This window comes from Penicillium mononematosum (assembly GCF_028829835.1).
Source record: "Penicillium mononematosum strain IBT 11891 chromosome Unknown utg000002l:1.0-8112719.0:1.0-8118358.0, whole genome shotgun sequence".
In the NCBI taxonomy this organism is placed as follows: Eukaryota; Fungi; Ascomycota; class Eurotiomycetes; order Eurotiales; family Aspergillaceae; genus Penicillium; species Penicillium mononematosum.
In genome coordinates this window covers 5,960,845-5,975,686 of record NW_026643272.1, presented here as the reverse complement: position 1 = coordinate 5,975,686, position 14,842 = coordinate 5,960,845, and the positions used below count along the sequence as shown (strand labels likewise).

Below are 14,842 nucleotides of genomic sequence, written 5' to 3'. Positions count from 1 at the left end.
CGAAGGAACCTTTCTTCTAGGAAAACCAGTATCTAATGTCTGGAGAATTGGTACAGCTCCTTCTGACCTGGGTCACACATCCAGCGGACAACACAATTGCATACATACATGTATGCATGTAACTGATAGTTAGGGTTGTGTATATGTAGCCGTATTGTATTCAACCCCGTCAATAGCCATAGACTTGGAGTTATTCGGAAGCGTTACTTACTTGAAAGCCCTCCCGCCGCAAGCGCTGTTCCCTACGGACATTGGCAGACTGCAGATAGACTGCAGGTAGATCTCCACTCATGTCGGCGCTTTTACCGATACGAACGCTTCCTGCACGGAGACTGATCCCTCAAATCGGATGTGCCCAGCTGTGGTTGGAAGGTTCCACAGTTCTTTTTTTTTTTTTGGATTGAGATGCTAGGTCCTCTGCTTATGCTCCTTTTTTAAACTCCCTTAACCATACCTAGGTAGCCTTTAAGCACAGTATTATCTGATAGATTGTTTGGAGTAGGAGTGATTTCCACTCCCTGCATGGACGTATCGTAACTTGATATAACAAGCAAGCGACTACACTACTACCCTTGATTGGGGGGACATATTAAAGACGTGTTGAGGTTACAACGACTCTGGCTACACGGGGAGAATCAAGAAGGAAAATCTGCTCTATTCAGTCTAGGAATCGAAACCCCTTTTATAGAAGACCTGAAAAGCAAACAAACAAACAAATAAGCAGGCAAAAAGCCCAGTCTATCTAGGAATAAGGCATCTATCTAGGATGGGATGATCTTAACGGTGTCTTGGTTGAGATATAGATCCTGCACGAATAGACCAAAGCCATAACAAAAGAAAACAAAGCTAAAGCCAATGAGCCAAATCCGACGATGAAAAGGAATGATACTGATACCTAATGTCTGTATCTGCGGCCATGACCTGTGTGCCCATGACGAGTGTGCCCATGATCTGTGTGGTCATGGTCTGTGTGGCCATGATCCGGGATCTGTATGCCCAGCCCATGCCCTTCGTGGCCGTGAGCTGTGTGATCATGATCTGTGTGGCCATGACCTGTGTGCCTATGACGTCTATGCCTATGACCTGTATGCTCATGGCCTGCGTGGTCATGGCCTTCGTGGCCATGATCTGTGTGCCCATGATCTGTGTGACCATGACCTGCGTGTCTATGACGTCTATGCCTATGGCCTGTATGCTCATGGCCTGCGTGGTCATGGCCTGCGTGGTCATGATCTGTGTGTCCATGGTCTGCGTGTCCATGACCTGCATGCCCATGAACAGGGCATGAATCATCATCTCCCGGTCCATAATCTTCCTCACGTCTATGAGTATAACAATGCATATAATGATTGTACTGACCTTCTTTCAGCAGTCCCTTGCGCTCAAGTCTAAGAATCAAATAACAAGCCCAGAGCTGGCAGCTCTGTAGTGGAACCTTCTCAGCCTCCATCTCGACAGTGGTGCTCTCGCTGACACGAATCCGTCCGAGATAGTGTGTGGTCTCGACTTGATCACTATCGAATCGCTTGTCATGCTCAATGGACAAGGTACGATTGCCCATATAGCCGATGCTGTGCAACCGAGTGCAACGGTCAGCATCTGGATACTTCATAGCGATCATCCAATGAACGACGGTATCATGTGGCTTGCAAATCTGAACGTAGAGCTCAAGCTTGTCCGGACGATCTCGATGTCCGCCGTGCTGGGGACAGGATCCTACTGGACGTGGCATGGTTGCGATATGGAAGATGGCTGGTAATTGCTGGAAATTGCTGGAGATTGGTAATTGTAGAAAGGTGTGGATATAGAAGCTGTTTGGAGTGTGAAGATTGTTGTGATGATGGAGTTTATTTCAAGCGAGGACTCGATCATTCTTATAGACATCTCGAGTCCATTGCCTTGTGGTATGCACAATGGGTTAGTGAAAGCCCTTTATTGAGTCTAAGAACAAACCCTTTATTATGTAGACAAAGACATGGTCTTTGTTGTGGATGCCTTCACAAACACTTTCTGTAGTCTCTTTCACTAGCCTGGAATAGACGGCCATTATGTCTTCTTTGTTAAAACGTTTAGAAACCAAAAATTTCATCTGACATAGAACGAATTCAAACGTGGACAATCTATCCTATTCACCCAAATACCATGCACAGTCATGTTCTTTCACTCGTCACCTAGACTTACTCCATAGGTAGGTTGGTCTCCACATTGGAGTATCAACGTTCATAGTCTCTCAGCCCCGAGAGAAACAAACAAGGGAAGGCTTTGATGGTGCCAAATCGCATGCGCTTCTTTGTCTTCAACCACCTCCAAAGCGTATGGTGTACTAATACCTCGCTCGCTCCACAGGCATCAATGGCTGGTTTTATAGACTTCTGCTTTTGCTAGGTATCCTGTGGCACAGAAGCCGGAGAAAACCCAAGTTTTAGTAGACCACACTCCTTCCAATGGGCACGAAATATCTCGCGTAATCCTTTGAACGCGTCGCTTGAGTCGCCCAGACTTTTCCAACCCCGGCTCGAATATTTATATGTCGGGAAGTAATTCTTCGCAGTCTGAGAGCTGTTCTTTTGCCTGCAAATACATCATTTTGTCACCTTTTCTTTCTTCCTTAAAGCCGTTGAGAGTAAATCTCTAGCATTTGAAGAATCCCCTGTTATTCCCCCCGTATATATGCCGCGGTTCTCCATTGCTGATGGAACACGCCCATCCCTATATATTTACCTTCCATCATCGGAGTCATTGGAGTCGTCATTGGAGGAGTGGTGACCATCATCTGAATCGACATCGCTCGCGCAGCTTCAAGCAGGAGTTGAAGTGGTGGTATAATCCTGGCACAAGGGTCATGTTCCACTTCGTCTAAATAAAGTGCCAGTAATGCGCATCAACAGAGATACATCACATAAATAGTACAGGAGTGAACTGACGCAAAATGTGTATAAAAGCCCACATGTTGGAAGTCCAACTTCTCGCGTTAGACTGGTGGTGAAGAATTCCATCTGTGAATGAAGCCTGAAGCTGCACAAGAGCAATATCCAGAATACGGTCAGTAAATGAATTTCCAAGGCTGCAACAGCAGCTGAGCGACTCGATCAACTGGTTTGGGGAGCCCTTCTAACCCCATCCGCCACTGCGTTATTTCCGAGTACACCCAGACGAACCATCGGTGGCAGGTACATCCCCCATCTTCTCCTTGGATGGAGTTGCGGCGCGCAGGTTCTTTTCGTCGATTGTTGTGCCAGCCTTAGCATATCGGAGGCTAGGACTCGGCTGGCGCTAGTTGAGAGAGATAGGGGTTTTGTAGCAAGTAAGTGGGCAGCAACGAAAGTGATGCTGAAGTTTCTGGCTCATAAGCCTCAGCACACTTGTGGAGGACCTAGCTTCATCAGCGGGCGTTAGTTGCAAGTAGCCGAATAACGGTAATATGGGAATTCGGAAACAACCTAGGTGGTTTGAGATGCGGCTCGCACAGGAAAACCCTAGCTCCAGAGATACAGATGGGAGTCGACGATGGAACACGCTCAAGTCGTCAAATACCACGCGTAAAGCACAGTGCATGCACACCTCGCCGATCCCGAAGGCCGAAGGCGGTGGTTTGTAAGGCAGGGTTCAACAGAGCTGCTAGGAACTGCACTTGCAGGCAATCTAGTAGATAGAGGCTGTGTCCATTTGGATCTTGAGCGTATTTGGCAATATCATCCTCGACCGAAATCTATTGATAGACACATCGCTCGCTGTATGTCTGTGTCTGGATGCGGTCGCAGATTTTGCCTAAGATTGCCCAGTGGGTGATGGAGACGTAGCTCTTGAGATTGTCGCTTTGAAAATTCTTCATCCTACCCGGGGCATTTTGACGACGGAAACTGAGGTAAAGGTAGAAGTAACTGTCTGGAGAACGTCGCGCGGCTAAACAAACATTCTCTATCTCGCTTCTATCTCCCCCAACAGATATATCGTTAAATATATCGTCGAGATTGGCAGGCTGGCCTTCGTTATCCGGAGAACCATAGTGTTGGCCGTCCTTCAAGGGCTTCTCGACGTAAGGGAGGTGCACCTGGATGACAACGCTTACCACGCAAGAGTAGGAGAGACGAGACAGTAGGTGTAGTAGAGTCAGCATAACGCATAAAGACCCATCGCAAAAGTAAACGAGTCTCTTGTAAATATATTTTGGAATAGGGAGTCGGAGAATGCTGTTAGAAAACGCTAACGCTTCCTCTCGCGTGGTACAAGAGATGAAGTCAAGAAGGTTCGAAGGTCACTTCCACTAGCTCACTCCTATTGCTGGGAGGGATTAGCTAGGTCCCCTCATTTGAAATTTTATGTGGTATGCCGTGCTTTAGACTTACCTGATTAGGGTGGAGGATGAAAACCAAGCTAGGAGATTTCATTTAACTGGGTCATCGGAGTCACTCGTGGTCCCAAAAGTCGACCCTGAAGACTTGGGGAACCCTCCTCCTCTCCATCGTCTTGCTGGGACAGCCGCTGTGAGACTAAGGAACATGAGAGTTGGAAAAGCAAGGTGGTTAGTTGAGCCTCATAATTTTCATGGCTGATTCTGAAGTGAGAATGGTGGAGGATGTTGATAAGAACGGGCAGTGGAACATGATGCTGGAGATATATATAGAGCCGTAGAGATCATATATCGAAAGGTTGTTTGACTGTACATGGAAAACGAATTTGTGGTAAGAGGCCCTGCTTCAATGTTATGTTACGCAATGCACTTGGATCAATAGGCTCTACGCAGGGCTATCTATGTACCGAGTATGCATAGTCCCATCAGGTCTGGTTAACAATCCAAGACCCACAAACCACCTAAGGCCATGGGATTGGCCAAGCCATTCAGCCCCCAATATCCTAAGTCCTGGGGGCCAACTTGACAGTCAGATAATCACACTTATCCTCATCTACTCCCTACCTCTTAACTTAACCAAACTATCTCATCCAAAATGGCCTCAGGTCTAATCTTAAACCCCCACCTCCTCCTCCAAACACTTCCATTAGCAACAAGCACCGCAACCCTCGCGCACGCGCTACTAGAACTGACAACAAATACCGCCTTCCTCATCCCCTCCTGCAACCCACTTCGGATAAAGTCCTGCCGAAATGGTTCTCCCACGTCTTCAATCGCGCAGTATGGACAGTCCTCGGTCTAAACCTGGGCACGATAACCTCAGCCGCCGGGACTCTCTTCTTGAATCGCTATTACCCACAGAAGCCGCTGCAGACGACGGCATTTTACTGGGTCGGCCTGGCTGGCGCGGTCGGACATTTGGTTTTTGTGCCGTTTGTCGCCGGGCCCGTTAAGAGGATTGTGGATGATGTTGCTGTTAAAGAGGATCTTGGGGAGAGTGGGGTTGGCGCGTCAGTTGATATGCGCCGTTGGGTGGGGGTTCATCGGGTTCGAATGGTTGTTGCAGATTTTTCGGCTTGGGTTGCTTTCGTGGGGGCGGTTTTGACGCTGTGAATTTGATATTGGTATTGATATTGGAAGTAGAATTGGATTTGGTGTTGGTGATGTATGTGCGTATGTTATGCCACTGGCGAACATTTGACGACTGATTTGAACTGAGCATGGACTCTGACAAACCTGTCGTGTGGCCTTTAAGCCTTTCACGAGACGAGCTTGATCAGAGAATCCTAACATTACCGTTGTCAATCTGTATAATTTATTATTCCACTACTTGGAAAACAAAATAATGAATAAAACAAGGAAATAAAAAATAAAGGAAATAAGCAATCAGCGGACTAGCGGAACGACCAGTAAAAAGAGAACCCTCAACGCAAATAACAGCTAGTGAAGCATCTTCATCCTGATAGCAAGAATTGGGACTCGTGGGAGTAACTATAATAAGGCTTTAGCCCTTAGGAACCGCTGGAAGCTTAAGGAATATGTTGTACATGTATGCTCCTAATATAACTAACGCGCTTAAATGCCTAGAGTATCCACCATTAGCATATCCCTTATCAGGTATATGATCTTCAATTTCCTTTTTTTAAACCACAGTACTCCGTAGAAAACTCTAGTTATACTACTTCTCCTAACCGCTGAGATATGGATTCTACTACAAGAAGGGCCTTGGGATTGAAGATTTCAGCCAGAGATAGACCCGGCACGTATACCCAGCAGAGAGGAGATTTGCTAGATACTTCTAGGATTGAAAGAATCCAGCGCTTTCACCGATTTGAGGGATAGTTACTGACTCGAGTAATACACAGAGTTTTTCGCTCGCAACCTTATTGTTCCGGGCGAGTATATGTTGTATCTATGGAGTTTAGTGTGCGGTCAATGTCTTTCATTTTTTTCGCCATCACTGAAAAAGGGTGTCTGAGTGTGGTGCTAGACCTGTGAATACGAGTGCCGCTCAGTCTCGTCCTTCTAAAAGGGTTAAGTCCCTGAGACCAGGCCCAAACATGTGTTTTAGGCCAATGACACCTGTTTACCGGGTATAGAATTTACCAATTTCGCCAACCACGCAGGGAAAAAATTCAGTTCTTATTGGAAATTAGGTTAGCCCCCAGGCAGTTTTCCCGCTAAGTTCGTGTTTAGAGTGGATAGTGGGCCGGCTGTCGTATTTTGAGATTGGCCTTTGTCGATCCTTTCGATCGGAGCGTTGATCCATTAAAGATGCCAATTCTAAGTATTCCCCTTGGCAACATTTAATTTATTGAAAATAGTAGGAAATCCTTTCAAATCGTGAAAATTGGAAGTGATAGGTGCCAGGTTGGGAATTTTATAGGTGCTCTTTGCGAAGGGATCCTGACCATCATGCTTGAAGACGTTGAAATATGTATCAGGGGTTTTTTTTTATCTGAATACGAGATGGGCGGCCGAAATAGGGGGATCTGCTGCTTTTTAGCCTCAAGCGCCATCGAATGCCAACGGTAATAGGCTCACCATATTTACGCCCTATTTCTAAATTTCTATGTATCCATCACAACCGAGTCACGATGAGGCTGAGTGAGCCCAGGCGAAAATGCCTTAAGAAATACCGGACCCCGTCTGCGCTACTCTAACCAGTCATTCCTTTACTTTCACTCCTTTTGTTCATCAGAAAAATTCCTCGCTGAGGAATCCTCGCTCTCAAACATGCACTCAACTCCAGGAGCTCCACGGCCATCACGGCTCACCAAATGGTGGCCCATCGGCTTCTTCATTGGTGCCATTGTCTGCTTCATCATCGGCGGTGCTCTCGTGGGCACATGGACCTCCCACGCGTATGACGACTGCTCCTACAGCAGCTCATACGACAGCTCCAGCTCGTACTACAGCTCCTACTATTCCGACTACGACTACTCCTGCGCCACTACCAACATGGGCGAGTTCTATGGCGCTGTTGCTATGTTTGTCATCGGCGGCATCCTCAAGCTCGTCGCTTGGATCCTGCTCATCATCTTCTGCGTCAAGCGCAGCCGCAAAGTCAGCCACACCGTCACATACGTGAACTCCCCCTCCTGTCCAGGAAACACAGCCCTTGCAGACCTACGCCGCGCCTCAACCCTATGCCCCAGTGCCTCAGCCTGCCCCCTTCCCTCATTCCCCTGCCTCGATCTCTGGTCACCCTGAGGTCATGGGCTCATCTGTCCCTGGTACGCCTCCCCCCAATGAGGCCAATGCGACGGCAGGTGGTTTCAAGTACTGTACCCAGTGCGGAACCGCTGTGTCTGGCCGATTCTGCGCTCAATGTGGTACCCAGAGCTGAGGTCTGATTCAATCACTTTCATAATACACTTCGACTCTTGTCATAATGCTGCATGTTGGCGCATGGGGATGGTGGAGCAGGTTGTTGGTCAAAATTGCACCGTGGATGAGATGCCGTCTTGGAGACTTTTGGACAATGTTGGTTTTACTTTATCTTTTTATTTTTGTGATACACCGGGATGGATTACACCCTGTGTTATCCCCCATATATCTATTTTACCCTTCTTCCCCCTCCCTGCTTGGGGTTTTTAGTTTAGCACGACATTCGCTTTTATTCCTGCCAACATTTGAACACAATATACCAAAAATTCAATCATCAACCCAAGTCAAATGTTGCTGGCAGGGCTTTGCTTCTAGCTTAGTTGGGCGAGATGCTTCCACCCATTAATGAACTATAGTAACTGATCCAGCGCGACTGGAATCCATGGATATATAGTTCTACTATAATCCTTTCCCGCGAATTCAAAGAAAGGCCGTTTCCACGAGGTCTGCAATGAAGAGGAAAAATTATGCTGCATGAGCAGATGTATAAACATGTTCATTGCTATGAACTGGGCGGCTTGGCATTCGCCCCGGGCTCCTCGGGATATCAGTGCTTAAGTTGTAATAACTCGTAGGTAACCTCAGGGCCCGAGGTCTATGCATCACTTATGAAAGTTTTTATCGTCAATCGCTCTGTTCTTCAGTTCTGTGCTCCGTAGCCCTCTCACCAGCTGGCCTTGAAATCACCAAAAGGACGCGAACAGGAACTGAGACGTGGCCATAATTGAGCAGTCAAAAATAGACCACAGCGACTTCACCCCTGCAGTGCAATGCGGAGCAAGGCGAATCATACGCGACAAATAGACGCCCTTCGGGCGTGGCCCAATCGTTACAGAGGGCTCTCCCTAATCGAGCGTATCGCAATGGGTGATGGCGATACGCTGCATAAAAAAAGCGGGGCAGCAGTCAGGCGAGATATCTTCCCAGCGCGTCCTTCGGACTGGGTGTGATAAATTATAGAAGACCTGCTATAGACAGCCTTCAGTAAATAAGCAGAATGGGATATCTGTCGCGACGATTTCTACCGCGACAACAGGTTCCAGCTGGAAACCAAGATAATACCAAAGCTTTTTCATACGGCATCAAACTTCTCTACAGCCCAGATGATGGGAATATCGAGTATGTCCCTTCTCGGGTTCAAAAAAGAAGTCCCTAACATTCTCTTTTAGCATCATCTTCATCCACGGCCTTGGGGGTGACCGCGATGCGACCTGGACTGCCCGTGATGCGACCGATCCCTGGCCCAAAACACTCCTGCCACCTATAATTCCGACAGCCCGCATCTTTACATTCGGATACGCCGCAAATGTTGCCAACTGGAAAGGAGTTGTGTCGCAGAATCGTATCGCCAACCACGCCATGAATCTACTAACAGCTCTCTCGACGTATCGCGAGAACGACGGCACGGTAGGCCGGCAATTCTGCAGAAGTCGCAGCATACTGACGCCCACAGAATGAACGACCGATCATATTTGTGTGCCATGGCTTAGGAGGACTGGTCTGCGAGGATGCAAGGTTCCCCTTTTCATTGTGGGGGCTGTTCTAATACCCCACACAGGCCTTACTCGCATCGAACCAACGACCGGAGCCACACCTCCGCAAGATCCTCCATTATACCCGCGGTATTGTCTTTCTCGGTACACCGCACCATGGAGCTGGTCTCGCCCAATGGGCCGAGGCCTTGTCTCAATCCATCGGTCTCGTCAAAAGGACGAATTCCAAAATAGTCGGTGCCCTCAAACGCGATTCGGAGGTGCTTGCACGGATTCAAGACGGCTTTCACACGATGGTCAAGTCGCGAAACACACGAAGCCTGCCGCCTATTGAAATCACATGCTTCTACGAGGAGTTGCCATTACCGAGTGTTGGTTTAGTAAGTCAGACAAAGCCAAAATCTTCCCTGAATACTGACGTCGAGGCAATAGGTCGTGCCACAGGATTCAGCGATCCTGCCAGGGTATATCTCCATCGGAATCCACGGCAACCATATGGATATGACCAAGTTCGCCGGTCCGACCGACCCTGGATTCTTAGCTGTTTGTGGAGAGATGAGACGGTGGATTAAAAACGCAAATACAGGTAACAAATATCACGCGAATCAACCACCGGCCAACTCAGCTCTGAAAAGGCACCCCGGCTCTGCCAGCCAGTACGGCAGTAACCATCGGCAGTACAATAGCTTCGGGGACACGCAGAAAACCGTGGGCGGTTCTTATTATGAGATCAGCGGGGATCAGCATATCGGTACCGACCCCTGGAAAGAGTCTATGGAGGCAAACGCGGCGTATATACTCATGCCTGAGCGAAGACTAACGTGAAGAGTAGTACAATATATTTCGGGGGCCGAGAAGATTGAGAAGTGTCCGTCCTGTCTACGCCAGGGGATTCCCAGTATCTAACATTGCTCTTAAGCCTATCGCAGGATCCCCTTCCCACGAAACGATGATATTGTCGACCGCACCGCTATCGTCGCGGAGCTCAACGTCCTTTTCCAGTCCTCTAAATTCCACAGCGCTGCCCTCTGGGGCCTCGGGGGATCAGGGTAGGTCTCGCTTGTTATGCTCTCACAGATAACCTAGCTAATTGAAGAAGGAAAACGCAGGTAGCACTAGAATTCGCCTGGCTTCAAAGCGAGGACGGCAACTGCTCCGTCTTTTGGGTCCACGCCGATACCCAGGCGACATTCGTACAGGACTACAAGGCTATCGCTGGGAAGCTGGGCCTGCCAGACGACCTCACGGGCGAAAAGCTACTCACGGCAGTGCGCGACCGTATCGAGAGCCTTCCACGGTGGCTGCTGGTTCTCGATAATGCCGATGACCTAACAGTCTTTGGTGTCCGCCCGAATGGATCGGTGGGGAATGGCCAAACCTATACACATACGTACCACATGGAGGGAACGGGAAGGTGCTATGGACGAGCCGCGACAATCGGATCGTTGGTACCCTCGTCAGCGCGCGACGTGGTATCCAGGTTGGTCGTATGAGTACTGATGAGGCGTTCTGTCTCCTTGCGAAGGTGAAGAATAGTGAAGACGAGATTAGCAATGGGGAGGAGAGCGATGCAAGGAAACTGGTCGAAGAACTCCAATGGCTACCGCTAGCTATCTCGCAGGCCAGTGCATATATGAGGCAAACATCAATGCCAATACAGCAATACCTATCTCGCCTATTAACAGGACAAGAGCGATGGCGAGTCCTCAGAGCTGAACAGTTCGATCGGCACCGGCGGCCTGGTGTTCCGAACAGTGTTTTAGAGACTTGGAGCATATCCGTCGAGCGCATCCGGCAAGAGAACGAAATGGCCTATAAGATCCTCCAGGTCATTGCGTACGTCAACAACAAAAACATTCCGATTGAGATTATGGCGGCAGTGGACACCCTGGGCAATGAGTGTCAGGAGCGGAGCTCATTTGAGACCCAAGACCAGGTGATGAAAGCTATTACGCGGCTAAGGGAATTCTCATTCCTTGGCGTACGTGAGGAAAAAGGGCTAGGACAGCAGTACGAGATACATAAGCTTGTGCAAGAGGCTACGCGGTACGGACTCCGTGTGAGGAGTACAGAAGATGCAGCATACTTCTCGGATGCAGCGCTACAGATTGTGACAAAGCTCTTTCCAAAGTCCGAGCGAGAGACGTGGCGAGAATGCGAGAAGTACGTTACCCATGCGGTAGAGGTGGGCAAGTGGGCGGAGGTTTGCGAGAGGGGTAAAGAGGTATCATACCTGTTGGCCCGAGTTTCGCTCTATTTCTACCATCGTGGTAGGTGGATGGATCAGCAGCTCGTCGATGAGAGGATATACGAACTGCGGCAGCAACAGCTCGGCGAGAAACACCCCGACAGTATCCGGAGTTTAGCAAACCTCGCGGCCACCTATAGCACACAGGGCCAGTATAGTGAGGCTGAACGGATAGCGCTGAAGGCCTTGGAACTACGGCGGCAGGTGCTCGGCAAGAAACATCCCGATACGATCTTGAGTTTAGCGAACCTGGCGGCCATCTACAGCATACAGGGCCGGTTTAGTGAGGCTGAGCCGATATACTTGAAGGCTTTAGAGCTGCGGTGGCAGGTGCTCGGCAAGAAACATCCCGACACGGTCCGGAGTTTAGCAAACATAGCCGCCACCTACAGCTCACAGGGCCGGTATAGTGAGGCTGAACCGATAGCGGCGAAGGCCTTTGAGCTACTGCAGCAGGTGCTCGGCGAGAAACATCCCGATACGATCTTGAGTTTAGCAAACCTGGCGGCCATCTACAGCATACAGGGCCGATTTAGTGAGGCTGAGCCGATAGACTTGAAGGCTTTGGAGCTGCGGCGGCAGGTGCTCGGCGAGAAACATCCCGACACGGTCCGGAGTTTAGCAAACATTGCGGCCACCTACCACTCACAGTGCCGGTATAGCGAGGCTGAGCCGATAGACGTGAAAGTTTTAGAGCTGCGGCGGCAGGTGCTCGGCGAGAAACATCCCGACACGATCCAGAGTTTAGTAGACCTCGCGGCCACTTACCGGAGACTGGGCCGGCATAGGGAGGCTGAGGCGTTAGAGGTCAAGGCCTCTGAGCTACAGGAGCAGCTGGTTGATAAGAACCCCGATACAATTTGGAGTACATTTGCCACAGACCGCGTGGCATGTGATGCTCAAACGCCCGGAATTTGATGAGTTGAGGATAGACATCATCGACGAGATGGATGGACGTGGAGATGCGTGTGGTATTTCATTCTGAAAACTGGACTCCTAGCGAGTTTCAGCCAGTGGAGTCGGTCACCCCGGGCATGGAGGAGAGGGATGAAAATGCGAGTGCCAGTGAGATGATACGCAAACAAAACAACCAAATCATCAAACAGAGCACAGAGAAGTTGGGCGACAGAGGGAACACCGCTCGGGGCAGGAACACCAAGTCTATTCCATCCCCTGTTACAACCCAGGTACTGTTACGACCCAGGTACTTAAAGAAAAAGGACGCAGTTCAAATACAGAAGATGGGGAGAGAAGAGAAGCAAGATCTGGATCAGCTCTAGAGAGAGACATATGCCGATGCAAACAACAACCTCCTGGCAGCAGACAAACCTTGGAACAATCCGATCTAAGCATGTGATCTGGCATGTGCTCACTAGATCGTGACCTCCTCAACATCAGTATTGAGCTACGAAGCGACCAGAACTTCATACTATATCAACAGCGAGGAGCATGAAGTTCCATGATACGTGTGAGACCTGCATCTGTTCAGTCCCGGTTTTGGAAGCGATGTTGGCGCAAATACGTGCTGGGACTTCGGCGATGCGATAAAACTGGAGGGTATGGGTAGGGCTCGAGAATACATAGGCGACGGTGGTAAAGGAAGGTGAATTGCAAACGTTGATGCAGCAACGCAGAGAGGCAGTGGCCAAGTGCTTGCGTTGCCCACCAAGCCGAGCATTGCGAGTAATCCGGAAATAGAGGCCTTGAAATTCTCCGGGTCTTTTAAGCATTGTGACTTCGGTCTGCCTACGGTCTGCACATGTAATAACTGTGGCAATCCAACTGCAATCGGTTTTCGCCAGAACCTGTTGCACTCACCACCTGCTATCCTCCTACCTAGTGCCAATCTGATTAACTTCAAACTTAGCAAACAACAGCTTTGTTTTCTATAAAAGCGACAAACAGGATATTACAGAGATACTTCTATCACAACGTGATGGAGCGAGTGGGTAAGGTACTCAGCCAATTTGACGTAATAAGTGTCCAAATGCCGCAAGCCAGGGGACAAAACTAACATTGTACCCAGTGTGGAAATATAATACAGGTACCCAAATACCTTTCGTTCTGAGTAAATGCAACAAATCCGCCGATGTCAATTTTGTATAGTCGTTGGGCCCGGGCTCTACTATAAGTTGCGCGGGTTGGCATTTGCCCCGGGCCAGGTGCCCGGGCCAGTGCATCCGTGCATCCGTGCTTATTAACCAGTATGTAGCCCTAAGTAGCCCTGGAAGGCCCGGAGAATGTCACTTAACTCCCTTCCACCTCTCCCTCGGAATTTGCTCAGTAAACTTCGAAATATTCCTGGATTTTAACCATGGACACTCCTATAGTAGCCGTAGTTACTGGCTCCGTAAGTCTCCCCTCTACTATCGCGGGCGGCTATTGACCATGATTACAGAACCGTGGCATCGGGCGTGCCATCTGTGCTGCGCTGGTCCAGCAGTGCTCCGGCCCCTTGGTTCTATATGCAGCCTCTCGCGCCGGGACTTTTTTTGATTTTACAGGCCTGACTATTCCCCCAGCCGTGAAAATTTACCCTGCTCGGTTGTCACTCATCGACCAGACCAATATCACCGCCCTCAGCACGATGGTCAGCAAAGAGCACCAGGGCTGCGACATTCTCATCAACAATGCTGGACTCTACTATTTCCAGGAGAACATCACTGCTGCACAGCGTCAGGAAACTCTTGATGTGAACTATCGCGGCACTCTCAATGTAGATCACCGAATCCTCTTCTCCTTTCCGTCAACTAACCACCTCTAGGTCTGTCAAGCCTTCTTACCAATTATGCGAAGGAACGGCCGCATCGTGAACGTCTCCTCTCAATCTGGCCAACTCAAATACTTTGATCTTAGGTTGCAGAAGCGATTCCTGGACCCTGATCTCACCCTCACCAAGCTAGATGCTCTGGTCAACGAGTACAGCGTACGTGACTTCGACTTTCATTGCTCTCTTTGTCACTAACCACCCCACTCTAGCGCTCAGCAGATCAGCACACTGCGACCGCATCCGGCTGGCCCCCCTTGGCCTACTTTACCAGCAAGGCTGCCCTGAACGCCGCAACGCGGATTTTGGCCCGCAAAAACCCTCATCTACTGATCAATTGCTGCTGTCCTGGGTGGGTAGGCACGTCCCTTGGTGCCCAGGCGGGCCAGCCGCCCAAGTCTATTGGTAAGTGCGGGGTTTTCTCCTGAGGCCCGGAAGTATCGCTTACTCTTTCCTTAGACGAGGGGGCGAGGATCCCAGTGCGACTGGCGATTGGTGATATCGGGAATATTAGTGGGCGGTACTGGGCGAATGATTCGGTGGCTAGTACGGGCCATGGGAAGGTTCAGAATTTCTAGTATTCTCTCGTTCCC

The 14,842-nt window shown here is 49.5% G+C and overlaps 7 protein-coding genes across 7 annotated transcripts; 5 read left to right on the top strand and 2 right to left on the bottom strand.

Moving 5' to 3' along the window:
- Positions 1-846: 846 nt before the first annotated feature.
- N7519_004051 (uncharacterized protein) lies at positions 847-1,732 on the bottom strand (the record flags this gene model as incomplete). The annotated part of the gene is made up of 2 exons (XM_057290827.1): positions 847-1,322; positions 1,360-1,732. The coding sequence occupies 2 exons, from the start codon at positions 1,730-1,732 to the stop codon at positions 847-849; spliced, it is 849 nt and encodes a 282-aa protein (XP_057152029.1).
- A 1,977-nt stretch (positions 1,733-3,709) lies between these two features.
- Positions 3,710-4,117, bottom strand: N7519_004050 (uncharacterized protein; the record flags this gene model as incomplete). Its single annotated transcript, XM_057290826.1, has 1 exon — positions 3,710-4,117. One exon carries the CDS (start codon positions 4,115-4,117, stop codon positions 3,710-3,712), a length of 408 nt encoding a protein of 135 aa, XP_057152028.1.
- An 829-nt stretch (positions 4,118-4,946) lies between these two features.
- Positions 4,947-5,464, top strand: N7519_004049 (putative integral membrane protein; the record flags this gene model as incomplete). Its single annotated transcript, XM_057290825.1, has 2 exons — positions 4,947-5,106; positions 5,133-5,464. The coding sequence occupies 2 exons, from the start codon at positions 4,947-4,949 to the stop codon at positions 5,462-5,464; spliced, it is 492 nt and encodes a 163-aa protein (XP_057152027.1).
- A 1,484-nt stretch (positions 5,465-6,948) lies between these two features.
- On the top strand, positions 6,949-7,700 carry N7519_004048 (uncharacterized protein; the record flags this gene model as incomplete). The annotated part of the gene is made up of 3 exons (XM_057290824.1): positions 6,949-6,958; positions 7,053-7,417; positions 7,479-7,700. The coding sequence occupies 3 exons, from the start codon at positions 6,949-6,951 to the stop codon at positions 7,698-7,700; spliced, it is 597 nt and encodes a 198-aa protein (XP_057152026.1).
- Positions 7,701-8,738: 1,038 nt separating this feature from the next.
- N7519_004047 (alpha/beta hydrolase) lies at positions 8,739-12,400 on the top strand (the record flags this gene model as incomplete). The annotated part of the gene is made up of 8 exons (XM_057290823.1): positions 8,739-8,860; positions 8,911-9,148; positions 9,195-9,239; positions 9,300-9,614; positions 9,667-10,025; positions 10,164-10,283; positions 10,334-10,575; positions 10,638-12,400. The coding sequence occupies 8 exons, from the start codon at positions 8,739-8,741 to the stop codon at positions 12,398-12,400; spliced, it is 3,204 nt and encodes a 1,067-aa protein (XP_057152025.1).
- Positions 12,401-12,444: 44 nt separating this feature from the next.
- N7519_004046 (uncharacterized protein) lies at positions 12,445-12,762 on the top strand (the record flags this gene model as incomplete). Its single annotated transcript, XM_057290822.1, has 1 exon — positions 12,445-12,762. The coding sequence occupies one exon, from the start codon at positions 12,445-12,447 to the stop codon at positions 12,760-12,762; it is 318 nt and encodes a 105-aa protein (XP_057152024.1).
- A 1,034-nt stretch (positions 12,763-13,796) lies between these two features.
- Positions 13,797-14,827, top strand: N7519_004045 (uncharacterized protein; the record flags this gene model as incomplete). Its single annotated transcript, XM_057290821.1, has 5 exons — positions 13,797-13,832; positions 13,881-14,198; positions 14,247-14,408; positions 14,462-14,654; positions 14,709-14,827. 5 exons carry the CDS (start codon positions 13,797-13,799, stop codon positions 14,825-14,827), a joined length of 828 nt encoding a protein of 275 aa, XP_057152023.1.
- Positions 14,828-14,842: the final 15 nt, after the last annotated feature.